The 13,250-nt window shown below is 42.7% G+C and overlaps 2 protein-coding genes across 2 annotated transcripts in view; one reads left to right on the plus strand and one right to left on the minus strand.

The window, feature by feature from the left end:
• LOC135894483 (interferon-induced GTP-binding protein Mx2-like) overlaps positions 1 to 6,427 on the plus strand; it is a 71,381-nt gene extending 64,954 nt beyond the window's left edge. The window contains exons 17-19 of the mRNA XM_065422623.1: positions 397 to 473; positions 1,492 to 1,749; positions 5,850 to 6,427. Of these exons, the coding sequence (XP_065278695.1) occupies positions 397 to 473; positions 1,492 to 1,749; positions 5,850 to 6,080 (566 nt within the window). The 3' untranslated portion in view covers positions 6,081 to 6,427. The remainder of the gene's footprint in view (positions 1 to 396; positions 474 to 1,491; positions 1,750 to 5,849) is intronic.
• Positions 6,428 to 9,235: 2,808 nt separating this feature from the next.
• Positions 9,236 to 13,250, minus strand: part of TMPRSS2 (transmembrane serine protease 2) — a 46,596-nt gene continuing 42,581 nt past the window's right edge. The window contains exons 12-15 of the mRNA XM_065422741.1: positions 11,523 to 11,618; positions 11,005 to 11,147; positions 9,625 to 9,777; positions 9,236 to 9,247 (exon numbers count right to left, since the gene is read on the minus strand). Of these exons, the coding sequence (XP_065278813.1) occupies positions 9,236 to 9,247; positions 9,625 to 9,777; positions 11,005 to 11,147; positions 11,523 to 11,618 (404 nt within the window). The remainder of the gene's footprint in view (positions 9,248 to 9,624; positions 9,778 to 11,004; positions 11,148 to 11,522; positions 11,619 to 13,250) is intronic.

Raw genomic sequence — 13,250 nt, forward strand, 5'->3', positions numbered from 1 at the left:
AAGCTTTGGAAATATTGGGTTGTCTACATTTTGGTTGACATGGCAAGAGCCGTATCTTGGCTGCTTCAGGCAGAGGAAAATGAATCTGAATCAAACCAATTTCATGGCATGAGACAGATCTCTAGACCTCAATCCCTGACCTTCAGACTTTGAAAGTACAAATTCCTAAATGGACATTTCTGAAAAAGTTAGAAATCGACCACGATAGGAAAATGAAAGATCATCGTAGATATGACAAGGAGGAATTAAAAATTGCATTGATGAGGCATAGCTCCATGGCAGTGTCATTTGGATAGATATGGTGAATGAGCAGTTTTCACCAATCTTGTACGACCAGTAGCTCAGTAATCACATTTACACTGCTACCTTTATTTTATGTCTCTTTTCTCCCCTCAGAACTTGTCCGAAAATCTTTTACAGAAGTTGCCAAAGATCATTTTGAGGATTTTCACAATCTTAACAGAGCTGCTAAGGTGAGACACCACATGCTGCCCAGAAAACATCAAAAATTATTGAAGATCTGGAAAACATGACCTATGAGGAAAGATTGATTAAAATTGGGTTTGTTTAGTTTGGAGAAGAGAAGACTGAGGGAGGACATCATAAGTTTTAAAGTACATAAAAGGTTGTTACAAGGGCAAAGATGAAAAATTGTTCTCCTTTTCTCCGAGGATAGGACAAGTAGCAATGGGCTTAAATTGCAGCAAGGGGGGTTTAGGTTGGACATTAGGAAAAACTTCCTAACTGTCAAGGTAGTTAAGCTCTGGAACAAATTGTTGGGGGAAGCTGTGGAATCTCAGTCATCTGAGGTTTTTAGAACAGGTTACACAAACACCTGTCAGGAATGGTCTCGTTATTATGTAGTCCTGCCTTGAGTGCAGGGGACTGGACAAGATGACCTCCTGAGATCCCTTCCAGTCTGACACTGCTATGATTTTATGTAACCCGATATAAGACCAGCAATACTGAATGGCATAATATATTGTATATAGAACATCATGTTACTCCTTCACTCTTGATCAGTCAGTTATTTGATTGTTGTACCTTTAAGCAACTTGTGGAGATTCCTGCAGACATATCACCTTTATGAATATGTTGAGGCTGAATACAGCATCGGCAATCACTACATGCTGTATCAGAACATATTGAATGATCCCGTCAATATTTCCCTTGCCCTGCAAACTCATCCCTCGGGGGGTTTCTCACATAGTTGGCAGCACAAACACTCCTCTGTTGTTCGTACTCAGGGAACTCAAACTGCAGGCTTTTGGCTGTCCCTGTCCACAAGTGTAATGGGGACACAGAGCAATGCAGCCTCTCCTGCCTGCTGACACGGAACCAGAATCTAGCACTTACCGTGTGCTCTTGAGAACCGTGTGACACCATGTCACATGTTACCTGTCACATGGGGCTGGTCCTGTACTCACCTGTACCACTTGTTGCTTAGTAGATTTTGATAGTTTTCTTCCCCCCCTCCCTCTCCCTTCACAGGACAAAATTGAAGACATTAGAGACAAACAAGCAGAGGAAGCTGAAACAATGATCCGAGTCCAGTTTAAAATGGAGCAGCTTGTATACTGCCAGGACAATGTTTACAGCGAAGACTTAAAAGTTATCAGGGAAGAAACACCAAAGGAAGCAGCCAACAGTCTGAACCCGGCCTCCTTGAGTTTCAATTTTGGAACTGTTCCAACCCAGAACCACTCTGCCATTATGGAAATGGGTTATCACCTGGCGGCATACTTCAATGTGAGTTTATGGATTCCTACCAGTTTTTATTCCATTCCAAATCCTTCAGCATGTACTAATCCCATTCCCTTTGCAGTCAATAGGAAGAGTTTTTAATTTAAGAAAACCCTGGTACCATTTATAAGGCATATAATTCCCCCCTCCCCGCTGTCCATGGCTAACATCTTTTTGCATTAACTGGAATTTTGAACAGCCGATGTAAAATGTCTATGGGCAAACTCAGAAGTGATGTGAAAGGCATGTACAGTATCAATGTACAGAATCATTATGTAGGGGTAGTTACAGGCTGAGTGCGTAGCATCTGCCTTTTGATTGCTTTTCCTGCCATAAGTCTACCTCAGTTTTCAAATTACACCAACTTTCATCAACTTAATGACAAAATTTATGCCACCTCTGAATTTAGCCCTACATCAACTCAGAGATTAAGGCCCTGATTTTTAGGTGAGTCATAGCCTGGTCTGTAGCGATGCACTACCGGCAAAATTCAAATGCAATGGCACAAAATGGATGCATGTGTAGATACAAATCAGTGCATTCATAATACTAGAGGCAGCTATTGAACAACCAGGCCTGTGTTCTCTCTCTCAGAACAAAATGGAAACTACATGTAGCTCCTGTTAGTAGAAGTGGTTATTTTAGCCATAGATGCTATGAGGTAGGGTGAAAAGGCAAAAGAGAACTTGCTTTTACATCATCTCTCACACACTTATGATATCCTAAAGTGCTTCACTTGGCAATAGGTTAAATAACACTACAGCAGTGAATCTGCAGCAAAGAGCCATTAGACACTCAGCATAGGGTTGCCAGGTGTCCAGTTTTCGACTGGAACGCCTGGTCAAAAAGGGACCCTGGAAGCTCCGGTCAGCAGTGCTGACCAGCCGCTAAAAGTCCAATCGGCGGCGCAGTGGGGCTAAGGCAGACTCCCTGCCTGCCTTGGCTCCGCGTGCCTCCCCGAAGGCAGCAGCATGTCCCCCCCTCCGACACCTAGGTGTAGGAGCAGCCAGGGGACTCTGTGCGCTGCCTCCGATCCAAGTGCTAGCTCCGCAGCTCCCATTGGCTGGGAACCGCAGCCAGTGGGGGGCGGCGCCTGCGGATGGGTCAGAGCACAGAGTCGCCTGGCCGCGCCTCTGCATAGGAGCCAGACAGGGACATGCTGCTGCTTCCTGGAGCTTTTGAGGTAAGCACTGCCTGGAGCCTACCCTCCCCCATGCCCCAACCCCCTGCCCCAGCTCTGATCCCCTTCCCACCCTCTGAACCTCTCGATCCCAGTCCAGAGCACCCTCCTGCACCCCAAGCCCTGCATTCCCAGGCCCAACCCAGAGGCCCACACCTCCAGCTGGAGCCCTTGCCCCCCACTCCAACCCTCTGCTGCAGCCCAGAGCCCCCTCCCGCACCCCAAACCCCTCATTTCCCAGCCCCACCAGAGCCCTCACCCCCTTCCGCATCCCAACCCACTGCCTCAGCCCAGAGCCCCCTCCCACACCCTGAACTCATTTCTGGCCCCACCCTGGAGCCTGCACCCACTCCTGGAGCCCTCACCCCCTCCTGCATCCCAACCCCCTGAGTCAGCCTGGTGAAAATGAACAAGTGAGTGGGGGCTGGGCAAAGATATTCGGATTTGTGTGAGTAGAAAGTTGGCAACCCTAACTAAGCAACATTTTCAAGAGACACTATGCAGTTAAATACCATCAATTTTCCATGAGAATTAGGCTCCTAAGTTTGTCACTTCTGATAATGGGATTTAAGCACCTAAGTACTCTTGGAAAACTTTACCCTCAGCTTAATGATTTGAAAGGAGAAATGTTGGGCAATAGACTGAGATTTCTCACAAAAGTGTCCTTCATTTAAGTTCCTTCTGCTAGTCAGTCATCTTGAATAGCTTGTCTGAATTATAAATCGCTGCCTCTGTTGTACTCTGATTTGTTAGATTAAGAGGGAACTAGCTCAGTAAAAATCAATTAGCTTTCATGGTTCTAAATAAGTGATCAAATCCCCACGATGACATCCGTTAAGGCTAGGGCATAGCACTAAGGCAGCCCTGTACTTCACAGGACTAGTACAAATAAGTTCTGGATACTGGGAGTTGACTTTGGGTTGTGCCCATTTGACTGCTTGTGCCAGACGGGTTGATGATGTTAAAGGGGTTCAAGCTAGAATCCTAAGATGTGAAGTTTGTGATAAGTAATTATGTAGGACAAAACCTAATGTACTATGAGCCACTCCATTACTACCCCTCAGCAGTTTGTGGAAGCAGGTCACCCACACACTATGGCTTCTGTGGAAGGAGTTTTCTTTACAACAGTACAGTAACTACTTGCTTAACGTTGTAGTTATGTTCCTGAAAAATGTGACTTTAAGCAAAACAATGTTAAGCAAATCTAATGTCCCCATAAGAATTAATGTAAATGGGGGGGTTAGGTTCCAGGGAAATGTGTATATATATACATATACACACACACACACGCACGCACAGTATAAGTTTTAAACAAACAATTTAATATTATACATAGCAATGATGATTGTGAAGCTTGGTTGAGGTGGTGGAGTCAGAGGGTGGGATATTTCTCAAGGAATGTCTTGAGGCTAAATGATGAACTAGCAATCGGCTAAGCCCTCAAGGGTTAACACATTGTTGTTAATGACAGGTTTCAGAGTAGCAGCCGTGTTAGTCTGTATCCGCAAAAAAAACCAGGAGTACTTGGGGCACCTTAGAGACTAACAAATTTATTTGAGCATAAGCTTTCGTGGGCTACAGCCCACTTCTTCGGATGCATAGAATGGAACATAATATTCAGGAGATATATATACACATACAGAGGTCCGTCATCCGGGTGGCAATTTTGCAACAGAAAAGCTTCAAAAACAGACTCCAACGAGAGACTGCTGAGTTGGAATTGATATGCAAACTAGATACAATCAACTTAGGCTTAAATAGGACTGGGAATGGCTGAGCCATTACAAACATTGAATCTATCTCCCCATGTAAGTATTCTCACACTTGCTTCTTATCAAACTGTCTGTACTGGGCTATCTTGATTATCACTTCAAAAGTTTTTTTTTTCCCCCTCTTACTTAATTGGCCTCTCAGAGTTGGTAAGACAACTTCCACCTGTCTCTGTATGTGTATATATATCTCCTCAATATATGTTCCATTCTATGCATCCGAAGAAGTGGGCTGTAGCCCACGAAAGCTTATGCTCAAATAAATTTGTTAGTCTCTAAGGTGCCACAAGTACTCCTGTTTTTTTTTTATTGTTGTTAATGTAGCCTCACACTCTACAAGGCAGCACTCTAAGTACATTGCCTTTTTAAATAGATCAGCAAGTTGAGACAGCAGCTTCTGCCAGCAAGCTGTCTCCATCCTGAGCCCTGTCATGTCCCCACTCTGCTCTGTGGAGATGGGGGGGCGAGGGGGACACCCTGACATTACCACCCCTCTTTCTCCCCTCTGCACAGCAAGCAGGAGGCTCCCAGGAGCAGCCCATGGCAGTGGGGGGAGGGACAGCTGAACTGCCCAGCAATTCATAGCCTGCTGGGCAGCTGCCGCACAGGGAACCTTGGGGTGTGGGGAACTGATAGGGGGCTGCTGGTCCACACTGGCTCCAAGCCCCCACCAGCTAGCTCCAACAGGCTGCTCTTTCTGCAAGCAGTGGACAAAGCAGGCAGCTGCCAAACAATGTTAAAAGGGAGCATTGTGCAACTTTAAACGAGCATGTTCTCTAATTGATCAGCAATGAAACACTGTTAACCGGGATGACCTTGAGTGAGGAGTTACTGTAAGTGTTGTTTACTGGATGGCCCTCTGCTGGCAAATGTCAGCATTAATTAGGTTATACAAGTAGTGACTGGTCTGCCTGGTGTTTATGCTCCTGAGAAAACTTGTGGTTCAAATTACGAGCACATCTCATTCATATTTTCAAATGGGATTAAAAAGGAAAAGTTGCATCTCAGCTGTCTGAACCATTTACAGACTAATTCATGAAGATGCTGGAACAATCACTTGACACAGAACCTTGTAGCTTCTTACTGACTTTCACTAGAGAGCCCTTCCCTTGTCCTCTCTTTGATAGTAATGTTTTATAACCATCTTCTGTTTTCAGAGTGCAGGTAAACGTCTCTCCAGCCAAATTCCTCTGATCATCCAATTCTACATCCTTCAGGACTTTGGAGATAAATTACAGAATTCAATGCTGCAACTTTTACAAGAAAAAGAAAAATTGAGCTTCTTTCTTCAGGAACAGAAAGATGCTGCCGATCAGAGGCATTTTCTGAGTGGACGAATTCATCGTCTCACACAAGCTCGCCTTCGCTTAATAAAATCTGTGCTGTAGCCTCTCTGCTTTAAACGGTCTGTTTCAAATGTCAGTTCTTGGTACTGAAAAGATCTATAATCAGAGCTTTGTATAACCCTTTAGAAATTGTGCATCTGTCTACATTGGCCTTCAAAACTGAATGAACTAAGAGTTTAGCTAAATCACGTAATTGCTTTAACCTCATCAGTTATGTGTGTGTCTCATGTTCACCTGTGAACCATTTTATTTTGTTTTAGTTTCTTATGCTTCCCGGTAATTATGTTGCTATTGCAAAACATTCTGAATGTGTTCATTTTAACAAGTGAGGACATGGGCTCTCCGCTACAGAACATGCATCCTACAGTAGGCAAATGAATTAAACCATATTGCAGTGAGAGACTGAATCAAAAGTGTAAGTATATTTTAAATGCATGCTTTCCTTCTTACATTTTTGTTGTGTTCTTCTACATGCTTTATTTCAGCCCTGGAAATGAGTTAGTCTATTTTAACATTTTGAAATTATGGTACATATTAAAAAAAACAAAGGTAAATGTCACTTTGCAAGTGTAGTGTGAGGCTATAAAGTTGTTAGATGCTGGACTGAGATCCTCTGTACGTCACCTGATGTCTTGGCCCAATCACTGGCAAAGAACCTAATCATAATGTGGCTCAACAAATCATGAGTTGAGACCAAGTTGTTTCTGTGAGTGTGTACTGTAATTATGCTTCTATGAAACTTTATTAAAACTTCTTATACTGTTCTTGTAAAGCAACTGAGGTTGATCCCATCAGACGGTTCAATGGCCTACCCACAGGAGTGGTAGAGAAGCATACGTAGCTCATGTTGACCTGTTTGTTAGACACGATAGAAGAGCTGAGGAGCAAATGGGCATAGACTGAGCTTTCTTTAGTATATACCACAGCTGTGTGGTGTGGAAGCTTTCTTGGCCCTACTCAACTCCAGAAACTGAAGTCTCTATTTATAAAAAGAGGTACATTACTCTGCTGCTATTCCGTCAACAGTAATGTGAGCTTATGGTCTTGAAAGAAACACTTTTGGACACACACAAGTTTTCTTTGATTAAACTTCAAGTTATCCTTCAGCTGCATTCAGTAGTGAACTTGGTGAATACTTTTCTTTCAAGTATCATCAGAACACAGCACATGCCTGTTACAACTAAAGATAGGTCCAGTACTGACTCAAATCCAACCTTCTATCCGTCAAAGTAGCAAAATAGATACTTCCCCTCAGCCCTTACTGCCTTTAAGATGAGCTTCCTTGCAACTTGTAAGTCCACTAAGTATCACTAAAATTGTCCTTCCCACTGAAGTTATTTAGCAGTAGGGGGTAGTCAGCACTTCTGAAAGTCAAGCCAAGTAACCTGTTTAAAGGACTACCAGGAAGCTTGCTGAAAGGTTAGAGAAAAAAACAGCTCCCTTAGGTGCCCAATCTTGTGCTTAAATCAGAAGAGTATCCTTCATCTCTGAGGCTCTCAAGGTGCTTTATAGACTTTCAGTCAAAACAAAAAGATTGAGAGAGGTAGAAATGCTGTAATAAATTACTGCAAGGAGAAATGATTTGTAAAAGATTTATTAGTTGTACCACTTATGTGCAAGACAACTGCATTTGTTTTCTTAAGAAAATTTTGTCTTGTTTTGGTATATATTGCTATTTTTAAAAAAGTCATTCCCCTGAAGAGATTTGTCATTCCTATAGAAAGTGACTCATTATGGCTTTTGTGTCCCCCTGAACATTCTAGCCTTTACAACCATTTTTAAAATATTATTTAAGTGGCACTCTGATATATAACAGATTGTGGTTCCAAAACTGAAGTGGAAATTTCTCCAACTCAAGCTTTGGGAATTAAGGTACCATTAAGTAACAGCAAACTTGGTCATTTCACTCCATTAGAATTGGAGAGCACATAAAGCAGGAGAAGGGACGTACTGAGTCTCATTACTTTTGGTCAATTTGTCAGCACCATACCAGTGTCTTTTTGTACACATCTAGAACTACAGCATTTTATTTTTCCTCTCCTAGAACATTAAAATCATGAGACTTATGTGAATGGTTAGTGACTTTGTGTTTTGTTTCGTTTTTTTTAAAAAGCTTAAGTGATTGGTCTCCTGCTAAAATCGCTACATGGGCAGGTACAGAGAACTTTCTATGGAATTAAAAGCCAGATTACTTTAAAACTGAGGTAGTCATGTGTTTGGTGGAAATGGGTTTTTGCATCTCTGATTTCCACACTTTCCCAGCTTTCCGTACCTACACTTTGATCACAGAGAATGACTACATGGAAGGCAACCGCACAGCAAAGCTTTGTTCTTTGCATTTCAGAGGGGAGAGTTCTCGGAATCAGTTAGCAGCTCCCAGCTCATAAAACTGAGCATGCTACTGGTACACAGTGTCCTGCTACAAGCCAGAAGAGCTGTTCTCAGCAGCCTACCTGTGCTGATTAGCTTTAGAACAGTAGTTACTGTATTTCTCCTGCATGCTAGATGTGGGACCCTGGAAGGGTAACCGTGAAGAACAATGGCACATTTTCAATTACTGAGCTAAATGCTGATCCTATTTATGTTGGGGTAAATCCAAAGAGATCACCCTGGCTGTTACCGCACCTGTAAAGATCCTGAGGATTTTTAACCACCTGAATATATGCCAAGACATCTCTCCCTGCCTCTACTCTCCAATGCACGAAACAGCTTCCCTTTACCTATAATGCCCAGACTGACATTCACCATGTGTTTTCCTCTTTAAGTCACCAACTAGGACCCCAGAGATTCAGATTTACACCACTACTTACATTTAAATTAAATTATGCCAGTAAAGCAAGTGTCAAATCACCCTGCTTGTAATTGAAACAGGGATTATTTCAATTACAAATGTGATTATAGAAAACCCTATAAACTTGGAAGCTACAAAACTAAAGGAACATGTCAGTTACCAGTTGACAGCAACTTTGTGCCACCAGGCACCATAATGAGAAAGGTGCTTGTTGTGAGTCTTCTACTTCATTAAATAGATCAGTCACTGCAGCCAGCACAGAACTGAGTGTGCAAAACTTCAGGTTATTTGCAAGTAGTAAAAAAAAATTGTAAGGATCTAGAAATTCTTTTTAAAAGTACATAGTAAGGTAGCCAAGAAAGCCATAGCTCCATTTAGGATTGTTCTTGAAAATGATTCAGCAAGATCATCTATTTGCCTGTTTAAAAAAAAAGAAAAGAAAAAAAGTGGTGAGTATCATATGTCTCAGTTTTCTCAATTACTTGATATGATAGAGTCAGCTAATGGTTCTCAAGGTCATTAAAAATGTGATGTTACTTTTCATAATATGAATAATGGAGATTTGGAATAATAAATAGTGGGGGTTCTCTAACTCAAAGTCTTTAAATCATGATTTGAGGACTTCAGTAACTCAGCCATAGGTTAGGGATCTATTAGAGGGGTGGGTGAGGTTCTGTGGCCTGCAACGTGCAGGTGGTCAGAGTAGATGATCACAATGGTCCCTTCTGGCCTTAAAGTTTAAACTCTATACGCCTGTATAAAATGTTGAAGAAAGAGCATGAATATATATTTTACCTGCATATTTCTGTAAATCCAGTCGGTGAACACAGTCATATTTCCATAAACTCCAGGTCTTCTGCGACTGGCACAGCCAGTTCCCCAGCTTGTGTCACCAACTAGCCACCACACGGAGTTTTTCTCAGTTACTAACGGACCTCCACTGTCACCCTGGGCAAAAACACGAGCCCACGAGTATGCTATTAGTGACCGTGCCCATTGGAAAGAGCTGATAAATACAGATTCAAACACTGTAGCCAAGTCTCAGAGGGAACAATAATAAAAAAAAAAAAAAGAAAAGAAAAACCACTGAGTATTGCTTCCACACTGCATCTAAAACAGAGGTTCCCAAACTTTTTTTGCTGCAATCCCCTGTGGAGATTCATGTCCAAGCATGCCCTCCTCTTTCTAAGAAACAGTATTCCATGGACACCTAGGGTCCAGGACCCCACCCCACAAGCCTCCCCTGCCCAGGACACATTTCAGGCAGGCAGCCTCAGCAGGACACAGGCAGTCATGCTGTGCGCTCTCCTTGTGTCCCCGCCAGAATCACTAACAGGCTGCAGGCTCCTCTGGCCTTAGCATGATCCCCAGCACGCATGTGCAAGAGCCTATGTGGGCAGAGAGGAACTACCTCCCAAGGAGAGGCCAGAGAGCTGCAATCACCCACCCCACCCCTCCTGCACGGGGCGAGGCCATGCCCTCGCAGTCCATCCCTCCCTCCTCCTTGTTATTTCAGCCTGGCAGCAGGAGCTGAGCAGGAGGCTCAGCTATTGGAAAAAAATATTATTTTATCAATGATGTTTTGAAAAAACAAGACAATTCTTAACCAGCCAGGTCCTTGCCTCCCCGATGACCTTGTTCTGCCCCATCCCCAACCCCGGGAGGCCACGCCCCAGTTTAAAAAACAAATGATCTAAAACAAGGGCTACCTCAGTTACAGTACTACACAGTTAGCTACCCACCAAAAATGCAAGAATTCATATATTGTTGGCTGCGTATTAAGGGTGGGAGAGACTGGTTTTCCCTTTTCTCAAAAGCATGAGAAAAGTGTTGCTAAATTTGTGAAAAGTCACTCATTTTCAGTGTTCCCATGAAATTGTTACAGATTTGCATTTGAAAATGAGGGGCTAGCACTTTGCACAAATTTAGCAACAAGTCGATACTGGCATCGAAGACTGAGGAACTGGGATGGGAGAATCCAACTATCAGCCCTACCTCTAGCAGTTCTCTCAGCATGATGAAAACTGGAAGCCCGACTGCAATGCTCCAAAGACAGTCACTTGTCTATTTAACTAGACCTGTCATAGTCACTAGCATTTTAAATATCCTCTCCAGCAAGTGTTAGAATAATCAAAAAATTAATCTTTAAGAGCTAAAATAAACACAGATTATTACCTGGCAGGAATCCTTTCCTCCTTCCAGATACCCAGCACATATCATGGTAGGCAAAACTAAGCCATTATAGAATTTGGCAGAATTACATATAGAACGTTCTATTAAAGGCACCATTACGGCATTCAAGACATCTGAAGTTTTACCTAAAGTTGAAACATGCACACACACAAAAATGAAGTTAGAATAGGTCTCAGATTGTCATGAGTAAAAATTACAAATCCCAGCAGCTAAATTTGCTTTCAGTGGTGCACAAGATCAAAAACCAGTCAGCAATGCCTTGGCATAAACACGGACATTTGATTAAAAATAGAACACAGATATTAAAAACCAGTTTGAAGATGACAATACATTATCCTGAACAACATAAGAATAGCCATCCTGGGTCAGACCAAGGGTCCATCCAGCCCAGCATCCTGTCTGCCAACAGTGGCCAATGCCCAGTGCCCCAGAGGGAGTGAACCTAACAGGCAATGATCAAGTGATCTCTCTCCTGCCATCAAGTATATTAAAAGTCTCACCCCCTTGGTATTCTGCTCCCCATCCAGATATCCAGCACTGTTGATCAGGTTGGAACATCATTCCAGGGTTAGGCAAACAAACAGGTGCTACAGTGTCTGTGAAGTAAGAATATACTGGTGATTAGCAAGCCTAAGTAAGAGGACATAAATAAAAAAATTAAAAAAAGAAAAAAAAATCTATTAGAGGGTCTTCCACCCAAGAGGAGACCCATGCTACGCTGAATACTAGGAACTCCAAGTACACGCTAGCGCTTTTAAATATAAAGGCTCCTCCCCTGTCCATTTAGCTTCCTAGCATCTAAGCAAGTATTGTGGTCATAAAAGCTGCCAGCCTGAGAGCACTGAAGATCTCTTTATCCACAAGAAGTACAGGATGGGTAGAAGGAGTGTAGGCTTCCAAATGTTTCTAAGCCTTGACCTAAAGTTTCAGCCTCTGGGGATTCAGAGGGAGGTTAGTTCCCTCTCCATCACTCAAGTAACATTTAATTAACAAGTTAATGCCACCTGTTTTGACAGGGTTTATTTTCAGGGGAGGGGGGGGGAGAGTGAGTAGGAGAGAAGGGGGCAGAGGGAGCAAGACATGGAGATGAGACACTGATCCACTAGGACACAGACTGAGGGCAAACATTGGTCAAGAATGCTTAATTCACATGAGCATTGTGTACTTTCCATGCAAAGTCCTATTGAAATTAGCATGCTGCTTCTTCCACAGATTCCAAATAGGTTGTGCACAGCATGCAAACTAGCATGCAAACAAACCTTTGTTTGCCCCTTAGCATGTAGGGCTCATGCTATTCCTATTGAACAGACACACTTGCCTATCACCAGCAGCAAGGGGGAGTTTTCTTCATGTTATTTTTGCCATTTCTCCAAGCACTATACGTTGTTTTTCTTCATTGCATCTTATTAGAAAGTCTTAGGACTTCAGGTAATTTGAAAAGTCTCTTGAATGCCTTCAAATTTGGGGCACTGGAGTACAGAGCATCCTCTCTGCCATCTCTCTCTGGGTTTGCACTATGCCTTGTCTTCCAGTTTTCACTTCTAGTTTGGCCACTGCACTTCATTTCAAAAAGAGCCCACCTCAGTTTTGCACACTCTTCCGGGGTCTGAAATAGTTTTGCTTCTTTCTGGAAACTGTTTTAGGTCTTGTTCCATTGTGCACTATTCAGCTTAGGGCAAGGTACAGAAGTTAGTAGCAGGGCCTGGGAGTTATGTGCACCAGAATGGACTATGTGTTTGATTTTAGTAGTTCATTTTCAAGTGCTTTATAGTGGAAGAACTGTATGCTGTTTTGATGGAGAGGACACTAGGCGTTATAGCTAGTCTGAAAATCCCTGATGAATGGATTATGTGGTACACACACACTGGATTTAGAGTGTTTCCTTATGTACCTCCTCTTTTCATAAAAAGATCACTCGTCGCATTTGATGTGTAAGTCCCATATGTTGCAGTATATTCCTTGCATGTATAGGCTCTCTAGAAGGCCACTATGGGTAGTTAATAGAATGACCAGGTCATCAACACACAGCAAGGATTTCATTTCTCATTCATGAAGAATCCTGGGTTCCAGTAGAGTTGGCAGGTCATTTAAGTGTCCTTTGAAGAGGGCAGTGCTGACATGACATCCCTGCCATACCTGCAGACCTCTGATAGCTGATAAATTGACACCCAATTTAAAAAAGCATGTTTTATTACAGTTTCTATTTTGTAGCAGCTTAGTGTTCAATC

Source organism: Emys orbicularis, chromosome 1 (assembly GCF_028017835.1).
Source record: "Emys orbicularis isolate rEmyOrb1 chromosome 1, rEmyOrb1.hap1, whole genome shotgun sequence".
In the NCBI taxonomy this organism is placed as follows: domain Eukaryota; kingdom Metazoa; phylum Chordata; order Testudines; family Emydidae; genus Emys; species Emys orbicularis.